The 21,098-nt window shown below is 37.2% G+C and overlaps 1 protein-coding gene across 3 annotated transcripts in view; it reads right to left on the bottom strand.

The window, feature by feature from the left end:
• Positions 1-938: 938 nt before the first annotated feature.
• Positions 939-21,098, bottom strand: part of LGSN (lengsin, lens protein with glutamine synthetase domain) — a 60,020-nt gene continuing 39,860 nt past the window's right edge. For 2 of the 3 annotated variants that reach the window (XM_059469486.1, XM_059469488.1), the window contains exons 2-4: positions 14,051-15,047; positions 3,736-3,914; positions 939-2,138 (exon numbers count right to left, since the gene is read on the bottom strand). In XM_059469486.1, the coding sequence (XP_059325469.1) occupies positions 939-2,138; positions 3,736-3,914; positions 14,051-15,047 (2,376 nt within the window). Of the gene's footprint in view, positions 2,139-3,735; positions 3,915-14,050; positions 15,048-16,111; positions 16,172-21,098 lie in introns of all 3 variants that reach the window. The other variant, XM_059469487.1, reaches the window with a different exon arrangement.

Here is a 21,098-nt window from a genome sequence, read left to right as displayed (position 1 = left end):
GCCATTTCTAATTTTAGGATTGAGTCTTTTGTCCCTCAGTTTTAACCATGACTTTTCAGTCTCTGAATTTGCATCTTCAATGTTTCTTTCTTGTTTCAACTTACTCTTTCTGCTCCTCTCAGGTTTTTTCTGTATGCTTGATAAAATCAAGTTTCCCACAACGTACAGTTTAAGCTCTAAATTCTCTGTCTTTTTTGACTTTTTTTTTCCTCATTTGCAATTTAAATCTGAATTAACCCATTAACCATCAAAACAGATATAAAACCAACTCATTTTTTTATTGCAAAGTGGCCTGACACTGCTGACTTTCCATTAACTATTCCCATTTCAAGTCACCACTTGATTTCTTTTAATATTTTTATTAACTATAATTCTTGAAAACTCCATTCAGCAGCAGAATTCATGATGTATAGATTACTATATAATACATCCTGTCTTTTTTGTTTATACTCACTAAGATATGTTTTAAATCAAACTTATATTCTTTTGGTTTAGCAACCCATCAGTTACTGAATAGGCTGTAACAAATGCCACAAGCATGCTGAACATGAAATTCCCCACCTTCCCCAGTTCTAAACCCCACTCCTCATCACTGTCCCCATCACTCCCATTTTTCTGCATGTTATATGGTCCTGTTACAGTTGAATAGTTGCTCTTGTCCATTTCACCTTCTCTTTTCTTCTTTTCACCAGCAGGTCTGCCAAAAAACCCTCCACCTGTTTCTTAAAAGGTTGTTAATGCCATTTCATTAATATATCAGGTTTGTGCTGCATGAATGTATATGGACAATTAAGTGTAATTACCATGTACTATACAAAGGGGGGGAGGGGAAATCTCAAAGCATTAAAATGTTTTTAACTATATTTAAAACTAATTTCAAGAATCTGAGCCATTCACTGTATGCATTTACACGGCATCACTACAGAAGAGTGCTCCTTCTAAATAAAATATCCCAGGCATTTATTCCTTTCACTATCCATTTCTTCGGTTTCTAACTCATAGTGTTTCATGGCAACAAAGTATCGGATAAAAGTTTCGCCTAATGCTTCCTTAATGCACGTGTCTTTCTCAAGTGCAACCAGAGCATCTTCTAGTTTCAGAGGGATAGAGGAGTGTTTCAGATCAGCAGTGTGATTTTCCTCCTCAAGCATATCATCATACCTGAGTCCTCTCTTCACTCCATCTAGACCTGCAGCAATAGTAGCAGCAAGGACCAGGTATGGGTTTGCTGCAGCAGAACTTAATTTATTCTCTATGTAAGTGCCTTTTCCACCATGGCACTTGACATTAAAGGCGCAGCTGTTATCATTATATGCCCACTTTGCATTTACAGTTTCTTTTGATTCTTTACTGTACTTAGAATAAGACTTGCGGCAGCTGGTGGTAGGAGCCATCAGGCAGCTGATAGCTGCTGTGTGTGCCAAGAGACCTGACAACCAGTTTTTTCCAAGCTCTGAGAGCTCCTCAACTCCATAACCAGCAGAAAACAAATTCTTCTGGCCATTCAGGTCCCACAGGCTGTGTGATAGAGCCCCCGAATTGTAGAATCCTGATTCTGAGAAAAAGCTAGCCACGTAGTTATACTTCTTAGCCACCTCTTTAAGGCCTGTTCTGAATGTGAAGGCACTGTCAGCTGCATCTAGGCCAAACGCTGGATGAAATGTGATCTCCATTTGCCCAGGCCCACTGGAAGAAGAAAAGCTTTCAATGTTGGCACCAGCATAATACATTCCTTCAATGAGCTCCTGAATGAAAGTCTGGTCATGGTTGTTTAGTATCGTGGCTGCAGGAAAGGATATTGTCTTTGAATTTACAACCTCAGTAATGCCATAAATACAAAATTCATAAGTGAATGCAGAGTGCAAAGAAAAGCCATTGTCCTGAAGCTGGCTCAGCTGTTTCTTGGCAATGTGCCTTGGGGAGGTCATTAGTGGGGTGCCCAGCACGGTGAAGGAATCACATATCACTCTTGCAGTCTGCTCAGTCCAGGGTAGTATTCGAAATGTTGATAAATCAGGGTTCAGAATTATGTCACAATTGAAATTGGTTGCATTTATGTACTCTAATTCATTATCTTTGGGATTCAGCGTCAGTTCAAGGTAACTTCTGGGCATGGCAATACCATGAATTGCTTTCTCCTAAACACAGAGCAGAATGACATATTACCAAACCAGGAAACAGCTCAATGGTATTTTTTTGTATGTAAAAGACAAAAAATTCAGATTCTCAGGTAGAACAATGATATTATTGAAAAAGAACACTAAAATGCAGTGATCACTGATGTGAAGGGTAAGAGCCAGTTGCTGTGTCTTTATAAAGCAGAACAACTTTCTGCAAGATTGTTATGAAAATTCTGACATCAATGATCATTTTTAAAATTTTCATAAAGGACAAAAAATTGTTCAACACTTTTCTTGCATGGTTTTTACATAATTATGGGTATCACCAGTTAGGTGCACAATTTGCAAGTCAGACTTTTATCTACAGTTAGTCTATCTAGCTACCATTTTTTTAAGTAGACCCAAGTGACCACACAAGACTCATATAAATTCATTTCAGGCTGTAACTTCTCTTTAAATACTGTTTTTCAGATGCAATATTTAACATAAAAATCTCACTTTCTAAACTTAAAAAGTTTGGGCAAAATGCAGGGAACCTCTTACAGGTGACAAAAATTCATAATTATACATTCTTCTCCATTTGAACAGAAAGTTTCAACTAATGAAGATGAAATGCAGGCAAGACCCCAAGGAAGGATCATCTACCTTTGATCAAGCACCTTTACAACTTCCCTTATGGTCAAACATTTTTCTGATGAAAGCTACAATTAGGCCAAGTTCTATCAAGTGAAATTTGGCTCATATTTACACCTTACCTTTATTCTTCTAAGAGAAAAAATTGCCATTTGTGTGAGCACAGGAGACTGAACAAAATCAGAAAGGAGAAATCTCAGAGCTGAAAATAGACAATTTTGCATTTCATATGGAAACTGCATATGGTGGCTTCTCTTAATGTGAATGAATGAATGAATGAATGAATGAATGAATGAATGAATGAATGAATGAAGTCTTCTTTTAAGCAGGTGGCAGTCAACAGTACCAATGTGTGACACTCATAACCAAATTCTGATGATCTCTGCTCCAAGATGTCTAAGCTGCCCCTTTGGCACTGAAAAAGGTGTCAAGGTGACTACCCCATTGTAGTACCTCTCCCTCCTTGAACACTGTTACCTAATTTATCCTGCTTCCTAATTGGATTTTTATTTCCTGAATCATTACTACAGCAAATATTGCTGTTAAATCATTGTGTAACTCAATGATATTTTCCTATCTTATTGATAATTATGACAATTTTCATAACTAAAATTATTGTATTTTCAGTGATTTTATTTCTTTCAGTGTTTACTCCTTTCTTTTTTCAATTTAGAAATGTTTGGCAAACTAAAAGTTTTATAATGTGTTGAATCTGAAAAGATATTTCTGAGGGTAGAGATAATTAGAACTTCAAAGAACTGAAATTACTAGCCTTATCTAATTAGATTAGTATTTGGAGGAGAGGAGGAATAAATGATTGCAGTGACGAAAGGAGTCTAGATCCTTTGGGAACATGAGCAAGGGGAGGGAACAGATAATTTGTTCTAAGTTGGAGTTGCTGCCTGCAGTATGAAAAAATATATAATTTAAGGATGGGGGCATGAAAACACATAAAGATACAACTAGAAAATAAAAAACTTACTTGGAAAAAACGAGAAGGAACATTCTTTGATCTTGACACACCATGGAGGTCTATTGATTCAAATCTGACAAACTGCACGTTGTCCCTGGCCATCTGCTGCTTAATAAACTCAATATGAGAGAACAGGTAAAGGAGAGTTGAGTTTCCGAGGCCGTTTACGTCAGGGTCTCTGTTGAATGCTAGAAATGAAGAGGAGTGTTCACGTCAAACAAAATAATGAATGCTGGAATAAGGCTCTCCTAAAAAGTGCAACAGTAGGAAATTGTGGCATGGGGTATAAAAACAGAAATGACAAAAACACATGGATCATGAAAGAGTTTTGCAAATAAACACAAGTATTTTTCCCTGGCATCCTGTATAAAATTCCTTATTTTTTGGAATGGTCTTTTGTTTAAATTCTTTTTCAAGTTAAGAAGAGAACACGTGGTAATACCAGGAATTTATGAGGTTTGTTGAGGGTTTTTAGGAGCAAAAGCAGTAACTGGATACCTATTTCCCACTGAAAACTGACAGAATATAGGTGCTGTTTCTTCAATGACTTCGTAGAGTGTGTTGATACGGAAACATAATAAAAAGGCACTTGTCTTCTACTAAACCTTTCTCAAGGCCTCTTGAGGAGGATTACTTTCTTCTCCAGCACCGGCAGTGACTTTTAAGGAAAGTTTAGGCATTTATACATTTGCTGTTATGGAGTCATCAACTGTATTGCAGAAGCTGTAGGGCACTATAAACTTCTTGACATGAAGGCAATTACACCTGAGTACAACTTCTATAACAGAGCAGAGAGATGGGCGCAGAAACTTCCTTTCTCCAACCTCAGTCTCAGCCTGCTTTTCTTTGGAGTATCTATGCATTATTTTTATTCAGGTTAAACTACATAAGGCATTAACTTCCACTTGATACAATAAACTAAACCAAAAGTAAAATTTTATATTAACAGGCAAAAAATTGGGAAAAATATATTTCTTTTCACATTTCTGGGAGAAAAGTGTTCCGTTCTTCCTGAGGATGTGTGCAGATGAATTTTTGCAGAAGTTTCAAATCCACAGTGAAAGATCACCAACAGCAAGCCTTCACCACCAACAACCTTCAAGTGGAAGTTTAAAGCTTCCTGCTGAGGCACTCTTAAGGTTGGTGGGTCCATCCTAATCTCTCCAGTAGCAAAGTACCCAAACTAGAGCAGATCTCCTCCAGCAGGAGCCAGCAGGCACAAACACAGCTTTTTGACCTCCCCTTTGGGGCAGGTAGGACTGCCAGTTGCAAGGCTTTAAGAAGATTCACCAGCTGGCCCAGCACAAGGCTGTCAGATTATTCCCTAAGAAGGCCACAATTTCATCTGTAGTCACAGACTTCTCAGAATCTTTGAGTATTGCTGGAGCATCCTCCAGCTTAGACGGCAAGAATGATATTTTGGGTCAGTCAAGTAAGAAAAAGTTAAGTAATAACAGTGCTTCCTGAGGAATGGCAGCTGAAAACACAGAACAAAATTTTAGTAAATAGGAGAACAGAGTAAAAATTGAACAGAAAGAAAATAATTTTGTCACATACACTTCTCTTCATGACATCTTTCTCTTTGGCCTGTTTCAGCTCTAAATTCCTTATGGACATAGCTTTTTCATCCCCAATGTCTTCTATAAGCACTGGAGCAATATGCCTTTTAAAAGATGAGTATTAAATAAGGAAGTCCTGCTTAAATATTCTGTGCAACACTCAGTCTGCTGTAGGTGCTGCCAAAACACAAGAGCAAGCAGAGAGGACTGGCCTTGCCCTGCCTGTGCCACCAAGTTATTTGAAGACCATTTCAGTCATCCTTCAGTCATGTTGTTTTACAACATATGAGTTTACTGGCATTTACCAGAATAGACTTTTTTAGGAACATGACCAATATTTAGGTTTTTTATTAAGAGGTATAAACTGTTGCTGTTTAATAATTTAACAGAACTTTAAAAGATTCTGAAAATCTTCTTAAAGTTTATATCAAGAGAAGTTTTCTTTATTCCAGGGACAGAAATCTGAGGCTTTTACCTTTAAAGCTGTGCTTGATGCCTCATTTTATAAGTTTAATTTCCTTGGCAAAGATGGTAAACATTTCCTGTCAACCACCCATCACACTGAGATTTTTATGTCTTTGTATTGTTCAAAGTAAGGATTGGCTGACAACCCTTGACATCAGTCAACTTTTAATGGGAATTTTGCAAGTATTTCTTAAAATTTCCTGAAATGTTGTCTGCTAAATTTTCATCTAATAAACAAATATGTTTTAGGTAAAAATATACAAATCATGAACAAAAGCAGCTTTAATTCTCCTCCAATTAATTCTTTAAAACAGTATTCTGAGAGATATAGATTCTATTAATCAGTATCTAAGAAAAACACAAATTTTATGTCATATTATTGATGCATAAATTCATTTTAAAAGTACAGCTACAAATATACTTAATTTAAACATCTGCCAATGGCAGATGATTTTCCAAATTTTATATATGTGTGTCTTGGAGCTAAAGTTATTTAAATAAATACATAATTCCGTATGTGAACAAACATTAACAGAGAATTCATACACATACAATTTTTCTAAAGAACACTAAGAAAGAAAAAAATAATAACTAAAGGAGCAAGAATTTGTCTTCTCCAGTTAGACTTTTACAATCAAAGATATTTTTAAATTATGAGAATAAATTGTATATAGTGGTCTGTATTAGTCTAGAATTAGTCTATATACCCGTGTAGACACCCTGCTAGTCAAAAGACACTTATTCATCTACAAGAGCTTTTTCCAAAATCCTTTAGAATCACCAGAAACAGTTATGCAGCCTTCACACACTCTTTAGAGTTCATCTTTTGCATCATTTTCAGATTAGCTTGCTCATTGAAATAATGTTTCTGTAAATTGTAAGATAGATAAAAATGTCACCTCTGATTGATTTTGGAAATATGTGAGGGGATTTGTTTCTTAAGTAATAATTAGTGAATAACTACTAGCTGCTCACTTTTCTACTGCATAGGACCCAAAATATATTTTCTTGGTAACTGCTAAATAAATCACTGTCAAACTACATCCATGATTCTAACAATTATTAAAGTTTGGAAAAGTATAGCAGGGAACTCAGTACTCTGCCTTTACTCAGTTCATATGGTCATTATCCAGAGCATTAGCTACTAGAGGTAATGTAGATAATACATATTTGACAGGCTTAGCTGATTTAGAATCACAGTCTAAAAGTTTTACATTCTTCTAAGGGAGGATTCTGCTCACAAGTGTAACTTTTTCTCTAGGTTTCTGAGTGCCTGGAAATAAGGCCGTCTTCCTTTTCGTTTCAGAAAATCTTGTTAAAGAAAGTTCAATGAGATGCTCAAATTTTTGTTCGTATTTTCATTTTAAAAATCAAATAAAAAATCCAAACTGGCCATCTTTCTTTAAGCAAATCATTAAATATCTACATCAGTTAGGGAGGACACAGGAAAGGATGTTTGTTTGTCTATGGTTCTGTCTGCATTTCCCATTTAAGTTACCACTGAGAAACAATTGGTAATATTCCCATTTTTACTGTAATTAGTACAAAATATCTACAAATACAAACTATCTTCACATATTTAAAACATATTAATTGCACAAAATTTAAAATATTACCATTATTATTGTTAATATTATTATTAGAGGGGTGCCATTCTTAGATTATTAATATTTAAATAATCCAGATTGCTAAGAGCAGCTGGGGCAAATAGTGGACATCAGCTTTCCCTTCTCAGCAAGAGAAAAGTACCAAAACAGAAGAAAGTGAATGTCGCAGATCAATCTCTCATTTTCAACTTGTTCAAGGTGTTAAACCACACCACAACTCAAGTGAACAGTTTCTCAGTTCTAGAAGAGGCTACTATGTTAGAAATCTAACACAGGACACTCTGAAGATCTTTGTTTGACCACTTTACAAAAACAGACACCTTGTGTTGATTTCTCATTCACCAGAAATGAGTCCCACAGGATAATCACACAAACGCACTCCTCTAAATCCTTTAGAAATTACTGTCAGAACCAGTTCAAATATGTCTGCTTTTCCTTACAGTATTCTGGTTTATATTGTTAAGAACAGCCAGTTTACTTGTTTTACACAGCACGTTATTTACTTTCTCACTTTTGCCTTCAAACCTTAAGCGCCTTTATTTCTCAAACCTTTTGTGACAGCTTTCCCTACAGCTGATATAATTCTTATTGCTACTTTTCTATTCCCATCTAGTTTTTTGACATGGTAAGTAGATGAGTTGCATTCAAATGCTCTATTGGTGTAAACAGTGATCAGAAGCATCTTAGGTTGAAAAAATATGTAATTTCCATTTCTTTCTCTCCTAAAAAAATGTTTCACCAAAATTGCTTAATGATTTGATTTCTGCAGTAAAGCACATAAAAAGTTGTTTCCTACCTTACATTTTAACTCACCTATGAGACTCTTAACAGGGCAATAAATGTGTAAGCCTACTAGAAACTCTCAAAGGATATGAGACAGCAAAAATATTTCCCTGATCTGTTTGACAGTGAACTTTTCAAGTTCGTTTTTTTCCATTTATTTCTTTGTCTCATGAAGGTCTGCTTTATTTTTTAAACTGAATTGCAAAGCAGGCTTTTTACTGGCATGACCATGGAGAAGCTAGGCTTTTTCTTGAGTTCTCTGGCTAATTTAGATACTGTCATATAGCTTCAATCGGCCATGAATTATTGTTTCTAAACTGTATGATAACAACATGACACAGCTTCTCAGAGAAGATACGTCTTCAAGAGTCAAATGCAAAGTACATTTTTATCTTTCAATAAGTGAGAGATGACATAAATAACCTATATTTTACTACATTCCAGGATATTTTATATAATATCTGCAATGAATGAGAAAATCATCACAGTTGTGTACAAAATTTAGAGGATTTGAAAACAAAATGTGCAGGTGTCTGAAAGAAATTTAAGTTCTGTAATACCCAACGGAATTACATAACTGATTGTCTTACCTAAGATTAAACTACACTGGCCTATCTTTCTTCAAAATCAAAAAGAAAATTTGGATTTTCAAAAGAAAATATGGAGGAATCATTGAGCCAAGTTGTGTGAACCAAGGCATACACTGTTGCAAACTGGGAAGTCCCTACTGGTCTAAAAATATTTGTCCTAATTAAAAATAATCAGGAGAATCATAGAACAGGTTGGGTTGAAAGAAACCTTAGAGATCCTCTAGTTCTGGTGCCTATTCCATGGGCAAGGATACCTTCCACTAGACCAGGTTGTTCAAATCTCCATCCAACCTGGCCTTGAACACTTCCAGGATGAGAGAGAGAACTATGTTTAATGGGAAGTAAGGTTAATTAGGGAAGAGACTTTGTACAGCGTTGAAGGTAAGGACTAAACTTTTCATTAACATGTTGTAGAAGGAGAGGCAGCTGGCAGCCATAACAAGCAAAGAATGCATTTCCCTTACATTAGGTCCAATCAAACAATTTTTGGGACCTTTAACTATTACTGTAAAGAAAGCAAGCATCTCCAGTGGGTGGGAAGAATTACTGTCAGAATACACTTCTTTCTCACAGAATCATGCCATGACTAGCTTACAACAAATACCAGAGACAGATGAGTTGAATCTCAGCTGAAAGAGGACAAAATAGATCAGAAAGACTGGATGGAAGTCCTGTCTGAGCATTTTTCTTTCATATAGATTAAGAGGAAAGATGGGAAATCATGCAGAGTCATAGAGGAGGATGATTTCATCTGTTAGTATGGAAGATAAAGGACTAAAGAGTTTTTGGTTATTTTGGTTTGTTCTTAGAGTTTGTTATGTGAAAAAGAAATGGTCAGTTGTATACAGCTTAGTTTGTAAAGAAAAGGAAAGGAAAAGGAAAAAAATATGTTTTTCAACAGAAAATAAGGGCAAGCAAGAGGGTTTAGAAAGGAGCTGAGCTTCAGCCCTGCTATGCTCCAACTCTGTTCAAAACATAGAAAAAGAGAGAAAAACTTTGTTGAGCCACAGAAAAGGCATGGGGAAAGAACATGAAGGAACAGTTTATCTTTTGTTCTTCACTTTAGGAGAACTGCAAGAATGGCACAGATTGTGTCACACACAAAGTGGAAAAGAGCACCAAGTGAAAAAGGCAGTCCTAAATCCCAAAGTAAAACATTGCGATGCTGCATGAATTACAGCAGAGGCAGTGACTGTGAAGTGACCACTTATATTCCCTGATTGTCCACCTGCAGCTCCCAAAAATCTCCATTTCTGTTTCCTTGTGACTGACTGGTTTTGCTGAGCAGAATCAGTGGGGGCAGACGTCTCCTCCAGGTGAGCACAGGGACAGTGAAACCACATGGGGAGTTGAAATTTGGTTCAGACTGTGTGAGCAAATTTTTGTATGTCAAAAGAGAAAAGCCTAGGCTTTTTCTTTGCTGAAGGATTGATAATTCTGTCCCTAAATATTAGGTAGCATCATTTGTTAGTGCCTCATTATTAAAAATAAGAGCTTTGAACAAGTCAAGAGTAAAAATATGAGGTTAATATTGTGATAGAAAACAAGATTTCCTGTAGGATTGATGAAATCCACTTCTAAGTATGAAATACAGCCTGCTAGTATCTTCTTGATATATTTTTCTTTAAAAAGCCAAGTTAACAAAGGAACTTATTGTTTGGAGTCAGCATGTGATTCTTGAAGCATTCAGACTTTCTTGCGCACTTGAAATTTCAACAGTCTCTAGGTTGAACAGCCACTGCAGCCATAGCTGAAACATATTTGCTTTCTTCAGTTTCCTCTCAAGCAGTTCTTGGCCTCATGTTGGTCATATTTACATGGCCATGTACTTGACATATACTCAAGAATATGAGTGCTGTTGAGAGGAGCTGCTTTGGGAGCTGTCCTGGATGCCCAGCTCTGCAGTCTGCACTGAGTAGATTTTAAAACATTTTTTATCCTGGCTACCTACCAAGACACACAAAGCAAATTTGAAGCCTCAAGTGAGAGACTTATTCCAGTGCTTTGCTCACCTACAGCTACCTGGGGGTGATGTAGTTTCCTAAGGTCCAGAAGAGCAATTTCTCCTCAGCCTGTGGGATGTCTCCAGGCTCGGCTGGTCCTTGTGCCCAGAGTGCCTGTGGCTGCTGAGGCCACCCTCAGTCCCTGGCTCTGGGAGCCCACACACCCCTGTGTCAGAGGGGATGATACACCAAGAGTCTGGGCCATCATGATCCTTGGGTGCTTCATATTGCTTGAATAAAGTTATTTCCTCTGGCCTTCTCTCTGGCCGCTATAGAATTAATATTCTAATTTAGTAGTATACAGAGCAGCACCGGGTAACATTTCAGTTCAGAGAGGTCAGTACACACCCACCCTATGTGTTATACACACCACACATGCAGCACATGCATGAATTCATCCTGTGTGCATGTACATACCATGAATGGTTATGCATCTTTTACTGTTATTCTCATCCTTCACTGTTTGGAATCATCCCTCTTTGTCTCCCAAGAATGCAGGCACTGAACAGCTTAAGAAGCAGCTGATAATTGATGACTACATACCAACTTGCAGAAATTCACATCATTATCAGATATAGACACTTCAGCAAATAAAATTCCTAAATTCAGGGTAGTGCTGACAGCATATTCACCTAATTAGCTGCATGTGTTAGTTTCTACCTTTCTTTCTTCCTTTCTAGCTTTAGATTGGATTTTAGCTTTAGATTCAGCTCCAGTTTCTCTGACATTGTTCAAGTAACATTTTTCTTACTAACCTGAGTATCTTACATGTCTGCTTCTTTCCTTTTATTTCTTCCCATGCCCAAGTACCTTTTTTACAAAAGATATGACAAGAAATGGACAAAATGCAGATCAGAATTTTGGAAAAAATATATGGATTTATCATTTTAGAGAGATGTTAGCCATGTAACTAACATGACTGTGTATAAATCCTCTGATGTACTCTGAATCACTGATACTCAGCTACATGTTTTAACCTATCAACTGCTGATCTCTAGAGATTATCACTTAACTGTGTACTTTTATAACAATAAAGTATATTCCTGTTTTGACCATATCTCAACACTGAGTAGATCAGAAATATAACTTCTTGTAATTTTTTTCAAACATTTGGGATGAAGTCTTCTGATTTGAGCAAGTTCAAATATTTGAAAACTTGCAAATGATTGGAGATTGTATTTCAGATCTACTCAAAGTCAAGATATCTTTAGATCCAAGACTTCAGGTACTTTGGTAAGTGAAATATTAACATAATGTTTTAGTCCAAAAAATTGAAAATGTTTAGGATTTGATCTTATCAATCAATAAATTACCACAGGCAACAATGAAATACTTTTATGCAAAGGCTCATTAAACAGTGCAGAAATTTATCTAAAACTTTCTTTTCTTCAGTTAACTTAATGAATGTATTCAATGAAAATTAATTTTTGAACACATACAGTTCTTATTAAGTAGAAACTATTTCTGTGCAAGCCATTAACCAGTTGGAATGCACAGTGAGACCTACAGCTTGTTTGGTCAAAGCCAAATGGAACCCAAACCCCATGAGATTCCAAAACCTTTGATTCTGAATACTTTTCTGCTGAGACAAAACAGTTTTCTCCCAGCTCCCTTCATAGTTACTTCTCCCCTGTGGGTGTCTACAGCCATCACTGCCACCAGTCATACAGGGCAGGGTTAATCCCAGGCAGCTTTAGACATCTCAGAGTTAGACAAATGGCCTCAACTAATCATCACGGGGCTTCTTCCCCACTGAGTGGAAATATACACCCACCTTCAGAGGTCAGTTTTTCACCTACCTCTAATACCTCTCTGAAGAGAAAATGCCTCTCTTTACTGACTGGGTAAAAAGCTTGAATTATCTACTTCATGCTGAGTGGTTACAACTGGGTTAAAATCTCCCTGTGGAATCTACAACTAATCTCATCAGTTCCCTCTACCTTGTAAGTGGTGTTATGACAAAGAATAATTAGTCCTATGTTTTAAAATATACTTGCTGGTTTTGCAGACAATGAGAACACAGTATTGTTAAAATTTGATAATGAATTTTGCTAGCCTTTAACAATGTGAAAAACAATGTAGTCTGGAAAGGGAACAGCATCAAGAACAGGCTGAGAAATAATGCTCTAAACTTTTTATTCTAACAGACATGAATAGAGAGTGGTTCAAGTGTGAAGCATGTTTTCACATCTTTGTATTTCTCATGCAGTGCCTTGAATAAACACTGATACTGTTCATGGATTTCTTTTTCAGACTTGTTCAAACTGGGTAATACAAAATGTCTGCCAAGAAATCCTGCTGCAGCTGATAACAATTGACATGTTCAAACTGTCTGTTTTCAGAATATCTATAGCATGGTTTCTATCCATCTGTCAGGAGACTTGAAAAAAGCAGGATAAATTAATATTATTGTAAACATTTCATTGTCATTATTACATTTTCTTATGTAGTTAATGATGGATAAAATATTTTATCAATGAAGAGATTCATATTTCTTGTATTAGCAAGATAAGTCAAAAGGCAAGATATCTGTCCTGGAAAGCTGATGATGTGATCTTGTACTGATGCCCATGGAAATGTATTAATCTCATATTCATACAACTGACAAACTGGTGTTTTTGTGCTTCCTAAAAACAGAACAACAAACTGTTCAAACCCATTACATTATCACAGCTAATAATAGTTTTCAGTTTGTTGATCCATCCAGCCCAGAAGCTTTTACAAAGAAATCACAGCCTGTTAGTAGCAATTAATTGTCTCTACAAACGCTTCCAAAATGGACTTACTGAACAGCATGAAAATAAGTGGAAGTTTTCTCTGCCTCATTTGCTTTTCTTGCTCTATAATTTGCAAGAGATGTTTTTTGCGTTCCAGTCCTCTCACAAGACAAATAATTGAAAACACCATTCCTACTTTGGAACAATTTCTACTGCTGTAAATGTTTTTTAAAAAATAAGCTTTAAGAAGTGCAGATGCCATCAGAGCTTTGCAGTATGTAGCAGAATTTTGGGAAATGTGCCTTCACTCAGTTTAAATGAGGAAATATTTTAGTTTTAGTGAAAAAGACATGACCACTTGTGCATGAATGGTTTGGGCAGGCAGTTGGGCTTTATAAATGCCTTGCTTAAAAAAAACAAATAGAAAAAGCATCATAGATATAGGGCACAATATCCAACCCATCCTGATCACACAGAAACCACAGGTGTCAGATCTCTCATGCACTAGCTCCAACTTAAATTTGCAGCTTAACAAAACACCACAAAACAACAGGAGCATTTTCTTTAAGGGGAGAGCAGGTGATGTTTAAGCATCCTTACCGTCGAGGCCTGGGGAGGAGTCAAACTGCACCTCAGGAGCTGTGCTGTCTGCAGGTGTAGGAGCTGCTGGAAGTCCCAGAACAAGGTGATCCACATCGCTTCCCCCTGGTTGCTGCTGATCAGAGCCGGCAGAGCTGAGGACCAGGACGGTTTTTCTCTGCTGCCCCATTCCCTCCTTGTGGAAGCTGAGATACTTTTGCTTTTCCTCTCCAAAATGGGGACTAAAAGTCCCAAAGGGCCGGCCCTGCTTGTCAGATGCTTCCTCCCGGGGTTTCAAATATTTCTGAGCAAAAGCGCCGCCTGCCTTGCCACAGAAATTGGGCCCATGAGAAGGCAGATGACCTTCACTCAGCAGGTTTTTCAACTCTTGTAGACTTCGTTTAGAAATGCCAGGAGCCCCCTTGAAGTCCTCTCCAGTTCGGCTCCCTGGCACGGATGTGGCACTTCCCAGGGAGCCCATCTTTGTCACGTGAAACTTGACAAGGTTTTCTTCCATCCCACCCCGTTCTCCTGGCTTACCCCCTGCCTGCTCACTGTGCTTCTCCCTCTGTGCTGCCTCCTTGCAGCGACCTTTCTCTGCACCTCTCACAGGCTGCACACTTGTGGGCAGCTTCATCTGGGCTGCTGTATCTGTTTCCTCATGCATTTTTCCTGATATTCTTTTCCCACTATCTGCATATTCCTGGGTTTCTCGTGTTTCTCCACACCTGTCTTCTTTACCATCGCTGCCAGAGTTGGAATTGTCATGACCTCCTCTGTCCTTTTGTGCTGCAGGAAAGGTACTGGGGTTTTGGAGAGACTGCTCTGATGGCAGCTCTGAGCAACCAGTGGCTCCTTTAAGTGGACAAGGATCTGGGATTTTTGAGGTGTGGGACAGCTCCATCTTCTCATTTTCTAGAGGAGGAACATACTTTGTAGGACCTTTGATTTCCTTTTTCTTTCTGAAACCACATATATTGTTGCCATCAACTTCATCATTGTCACTTTCAGATGTGTTCTGTAACCAGCAATAAAATATACAACCAAACATGCATGAATGACACAAACACGGCAATGGAGCACTACCACCTGCTGCATTCACCTTGTAGTACTTCCACTACTTCTTGATAATGGAAATCTCAAAAGTGAACACTATTTTTGATCTTTAAAATATATCACAGAATTCTTTTTCCTATGTTTTTCAACAAAATTAGAGAGAACACCTTCATAATACTACTCTTAGGCAGATTTAGTAGATTATAATACAAGACATACGACATTGTGTGACATCATTTACCAAATGTGCCCTTCAAAGTTGAAAAAATGTATTCTAATACTTACAATTAAGTATAATCCTGGTCACATTAAAAGTATTTGTATTTATAAAGGAAATTTATTGCCCTGAAACCAGAACACCGGCACTTCTTATGAGTGTGAGAATTGAAACCTGAAAATAAGCAGCTTTTAAATTAATTTCAGGACTTAATTTCAACAAATAACTTTCAGAACAGTTTCAAAAGGAAAAACTCATATTTGGATGTTTAAACAGGAAAGAAGATGATGTTTACCTTTATATATGATACTGATATAGCTTATATTGTAGTGGTGGGAGCAGAGTTTAAAATGGATGTAATCCTGTGGAAAAAGTGGGAAAAGGAGCTACAAAAAGTAAGGTGCTTGCATTATGCCCAGATACATCAAGTGTCTGGATCACCATCTCTCCTAAATATCCTGATCTTATCTCAAGTGTGATTAATTTGATGGTGACAGGGAAAGGGACAGGAAATCAAAACAAGACACTTTCAAATTAAAAAAAAAAATTGCACAGATTTCAATATTGTGAGTGATTAATTGTCACGATAGTGATTGAATTCTTCATTTCACAATGTCTTATAAAAGACTTAATTTAACCAAAATCACTGCATATCCAATCACAAACTGTTATATTATTAATGAATGCCTACTCAAGTATGTATTTAAGAGACATGAACAGTACTTGGCTTGCTTGGATTGGGCTGGAATTAGCACCAGTAAAAACACTGGGAAATCAAGGGATATCCTCTGAATGAGACCATTCTTTACCTTTTCCACAAAGGAATAATCTGCACTCTCTCCAATTTCTGGATTTCCAGAAGAAGGGATCTGTACAAAAGCAAAGTGAATGCCAGTCTGGGTAAGGCAAAAGTGATTTCTTTTGGAAGACAAAAGCATGTAGAAGGAAAGGCAGAAGCATCCAGTGTGCATATGGAATGAAGCAGCATGGCCTACATTAAGTTCATTAAGACCTCCCCTTTTTTACTATTTTCTCACCATACCATTTTCCATCATTTTGTAGTCAAAAGAGGTTCACAGCTTCTCTCCTAAAGAAGAGCTCACAGGAATGTTTCCTCCCGCCTCTCCCAGTTTACCATGACGGGCTGTATGTCCAGCTATTCTGGATCTCACTGGCTGTATGTCCAGCTGCTCTGGATCTCACTGGCTGTATGTCCAGCTGCTCTGGATCTCACTGGCTGTATGTCCAGCTGCTCTGGATCTCACTGGCTGTATGTCCAGCTGCTTTGGAGCTCACTGGGACCCTGCTGTTGGCCTGGCAGGCAGCTGGCCAGCAGCTCTGTGGGGAGGATAAACAAACCCCTGACTCCCACACACATATCCTGGCAGGGACGTGCCTGTGGTGCCCATTGCAATCAAACAAGTCACTGGTGCATTCACAAGAGAAATCCTCTCCTACCCCAGTTTTAGCACTCTGTGATAATGAACCCATTTCTTCATCCAAGGGCTTTGGTTTATTCCCATAAAACACCCTAAAACACCCCATATAATTATTCTGGGTGTTTGCTGGTACCTCTTCACATTCACCCATGCAGAATAGACCTAATCCTTACAGCTCTGTATCATTATAGAATAGAAACACAATAAAAAAAAACTTTTTTGAAAAGAAAAGTGGACAAAACCAGATTTTAATTCAGAATCACAATTTTAATACTTTCCTTAGTAATACAAAAAGGGAATGAGGCTTAGGGAGAAACAGTAGTGGTAGAGGAACTGGGGTCTGCCAAATGGAAAAACACAGGTCTTAAAATAAAACATTCATAATATTTAATTTCTAAACATGTAACAATATTTTTTGAGAGAAAGTAGACAAGAGTTCCAGCTATGAAAGCTATAGTAATTTAAAAAATTATATTACCATTAATTTATGACAAATATTTACATTAATATCTTTTGTGGCAGAGGCTGCCATCATCAAAATATCTTGATTTACAATTTATGGGGTTTTCAGAATTCTTTTGTTTCCTTTGAGTAACTCAAAACCAGTAACATAATCATAACACCATATGCATTTCTGCTTTATAATGTATGCTGATAGCTATTGAAAATTTTTTAAATAGACACAATTTTTGCCTGTTATCCATATTGAAGATCTCTGAAAAATATTCAGCAAAATGACTGAAGGAAAGTTGAGCTCATCCTTTTTTATAGCACCTCTAATGAAATTAGGAAAAGGATTGTATAAATGTTTAAAGGAAAATGTCAGAAAACTACTTATTCATATAACTAACCATTCTAAAGGATTTCACGAACACAAGGTACTATTCCCACACTATAATCCTTACCAAAACAAATTCCTTCTGAATAGACATGAGCAGGAGAAGGACTGATCACTTGTAAGTCTGTAAATGGAACTTTTCTTTTGCAACAGACCACTAATAACTGATGTGTCTATAGTAGCTTGCAAAGGGTTTATTCTCCAGGAAGAACCAGGATATGGTACTGCAGTTTGATTTTAGACCCAAAAGAAATACTGTACTCATTACTCTTAAACAAAAACAGTGATCATTTTTACTTGCAAATAAAGAAAACTCTTACAATTATACAGAAAACAACCTATTAATTACTTTAGGTCCTCGGTCCATTGTACATTTTTGCAGGGAAATTACTCTTAATTGCTAAATGAACTCAGACATTATGGAATTTCACTTAGAAAATTTCATTTTTCATTTTCATTTCATTTCATTTCATTTTCTGCAGTGAAATAAACATTTCTATATTTGTTGCAAGGTACCACTACATCATCTCTTCCTATTAAGACAGTCAAATGCATGAGATATAACACAGACTTAGACTTATTTGTCCAGTAGTTTATGTGGTGTGTACCATCAGAAAAGGCTTAGTATATGGGTACAGAGGGGAGACCACCCAGGAACTGGACTTATGAATTGTCTGTTTAACTTTTTATTTCTTGAAAGGATTTTTTTATTTCTGCAGAAGACAGGGATGGTAAGTGATATAGTGCCTTGGAAGAGATACAGTGAGCTAGCTATAAATCATTACTTAATTTAATTGAAACATGTGTCGTGCTGCGCTGAGAGGAAAGTAGAACAGTCATGGCATTAATATAGCAAAAATTCTGACTACTTTTAATTTCCTTTCTGTGTGCTCCCACAGTTTTTGTTGCTCTGCATCAACAGCACTAGGAAATAAGCTACTTTAAAGCTGTTTTACCCAACATTTGTTTCAGCATGAATTAATTTTTGTTTGCTGATTTTCAAAAATTTGCTTGCACCTTAAGTCAGAGGTCTTGGCAGTTCTGAAATTTGCTTCTCTGTCTTAGCAAGTGAATGCTTGAGCAGCAATTCAAATATTCCTGCCAGAAGAATCAGCTCCAAAATACAAACAGTGTGAGCCACATTGTGTGACAGACCTGAGATTTAGGTTCTTCTTTCTAAAGTTTTATCTGATGTTATTCTTCATTGATATTTATTGGTACTTGCCCAAGCTCTGATTTCTAGGTCTACTTGTTAGGTCTACTTGTGCCAGTGCTGAAATTTGTGCTGATACATTGATCCCCTCTGGAAACTGGTAAGGTTTCAGGTAGAGGAGGACCAGTGCAAGTCCTGCAAGAGGCAGGAAGAGTAAGATCACACTTCATTTCCCTTTATGGGTAATCTCAATTAATGATAAATAACAGTTTTACTCGTCTTCACTTTGTGCCGGCTGTGTTGCTCTGAGTACACAAGAGCCTGGATGTCTCTGTCTATCAACAGATAAGGGCTACGCTTAAGCTTTACAGCAGCATGTTAAGGCACCATGCAGGGAGGAAGAGAAGAGAACAGAGGACAGTAACAGTAGGCAACTATTTCAGCAGATGAAATTGCTCGCTCTACTTAACCAGATTAAGCGCTGCTTCTGGCACACGACCAGGATTCTACATCTGAGGGACATTCTATATCTTGTGATAACACAGAAAATATAAATCTAAAGCAATTTTTCTTAAGCAGTTTGTGTTCATTTTTGGGCTTTGTACAGTTCTGAAGTGAAGCATTAACTACATCTTGAAATACAGCACTGCCAAAAGGCAGTTCAACTGTAAACCTGCCGAGCTGAGAGCATTGGAAATGTAAAGTGTTGCCTTTGGGAGGAATAACAAATACTGAGTTTTGTGGTGCATGAAACAGGTGAAAATCCAGGGCAATTCTTGAACTTTTGCCTTAAAATATTATAATAGGTGACTGAAAATACATCTGTAGTGTTCTATGTGGCAAATTCAGGTGCTGCAGAGGGAACCTTCCATTTTTCTCCTACTTTTTGTTTGTGTAGGCATCAGTGTCATGACTTCAGGCAAGACTGCAAGCACTATTGTATTTTATAAACCTCTCTCAAAAACATATCGACAAAAAGAGACATGGAAATGAGAAAGGTAAACTCTCAGTAAAGCATTTGAAAGGAAGGGAAAAAAGAGAGAAAAAGAGTTAGTTTAAAAGGAGCTGAGTAACTCTAGAATAAGAGCTGCAGAAGGATTTCTATCAAAGGAAAAGATGAAAGAGGCAAGGTGGAACTCTAGCAGGAGCTTTAGTATAACTAATCAACAAAATAACTCAATGTTCCTGCTACTGACTACCTAAAAAAGTGATGCAAGCATTCAACAAACGACAATAGGAACTAAGTCACATTTCTCATTTTTTATTTCATATCATTAACTGACTGTTAAGAGGTCAAGTTGTGATGGTCTTTTTGACTCAGTGCTATAGATTTTTCAAGAATGAAAGTTTATTTTTGCAAAGAACATATATATGTCAAAATCTGGTAAGGCTAAGAAGTAGAAAAACGTGGGAAACTAAAATAAAAGTAAAAAGTATATAGGGTTTGGTTGGATGAATTTTCTTATATATGAAAAGTTAATTGCTTCACTTAGGTTATATTTTTTTTTATCATATAAAACACTGTTGAAAAACTGAAATAAAATGTTTCCAGTCTAAAAAAATGTAAAAATGTTGTTCAGGTCATGCTGACATGGGATATTGTTCTCATTGTTTGAAAATTTTTCCAGTTCTAATTCAATTCTAATTCTTTACAGTTCTCCCAGTTTGGTACATCAAGTTTATTTAATCTTTTTGTGTAGCAATGAATTTCAAATACTTGAAGTCAAGTCAGCAGGAGGTGCCGCTTGAGACCTCACACAAGAGTACCCATAAAGCAAGTAGTTCTGTGTCCAAGTGATTTCCCTGCCCCTTTCCCTGGCAGGAGGAAAGCATTGCCCTGCTGCTTCCCCAGCAACCAGGCAGCGAAGGAGCAGAGGATGCAAGAACAAATTATCTACTGCTGGGAATTAATGAAGCCTCACTGGAGTCACTGGAGCTACAAAGATTTGAACCAGGACAGAATATGGGCATGGAGTTGTACCGAGGACAGCACAGATATTTCTGGGAGTGTCTCCAAGCACAGAGAGGGGATTTGGCTCTTGGGTGCAGTGCTAAAACAAGGCGTGTGTGTGACGATAAAGAGTCACTGATTGTTTGTAAGCAACAAACATGAGGATCACATACTTTGTCAAGATATTGCTGTGACTAATTTCTCCCTCAGTGACCTTGTTTGATAAAGTGGCTCTTTGAGAGTGATTTACTGCTACAAAAACCTTGTTGTGAAGGATGTGAAAGTGGCATAAATGTTAGGTACATCTCATTATTTTGCAGTTTGAGAAGTTGAAGCACAAACTTGCTGTAGGTCAAGGGAGATGTGTGGCAATGTGAGGAGCAGAAGGAATCTCCTTCCTTCTTTGAAACTTTTA

The sequence above is a fragment of the Ammospiza nelsoni genome, chromosome 3, assembly GCF_027579445.1.
Source record: "Ammospiza nelsoni isolate bAmmNel1 chromosome 3, bAmmNel1.pri, whole genome shotgun sequence".
NCBI classification, from domain to species: domain Eukaryota; kingdom Metazoa; phylum Chordata; class Aves; order Passeriformes; family Passerellidae; genus Ammospiza; species Ammospiza nelsoni.
Note: the sequence above shows the minus strand (reverse complement) of the source record. Positions and strands in the feature narration are given on the sequence as shown.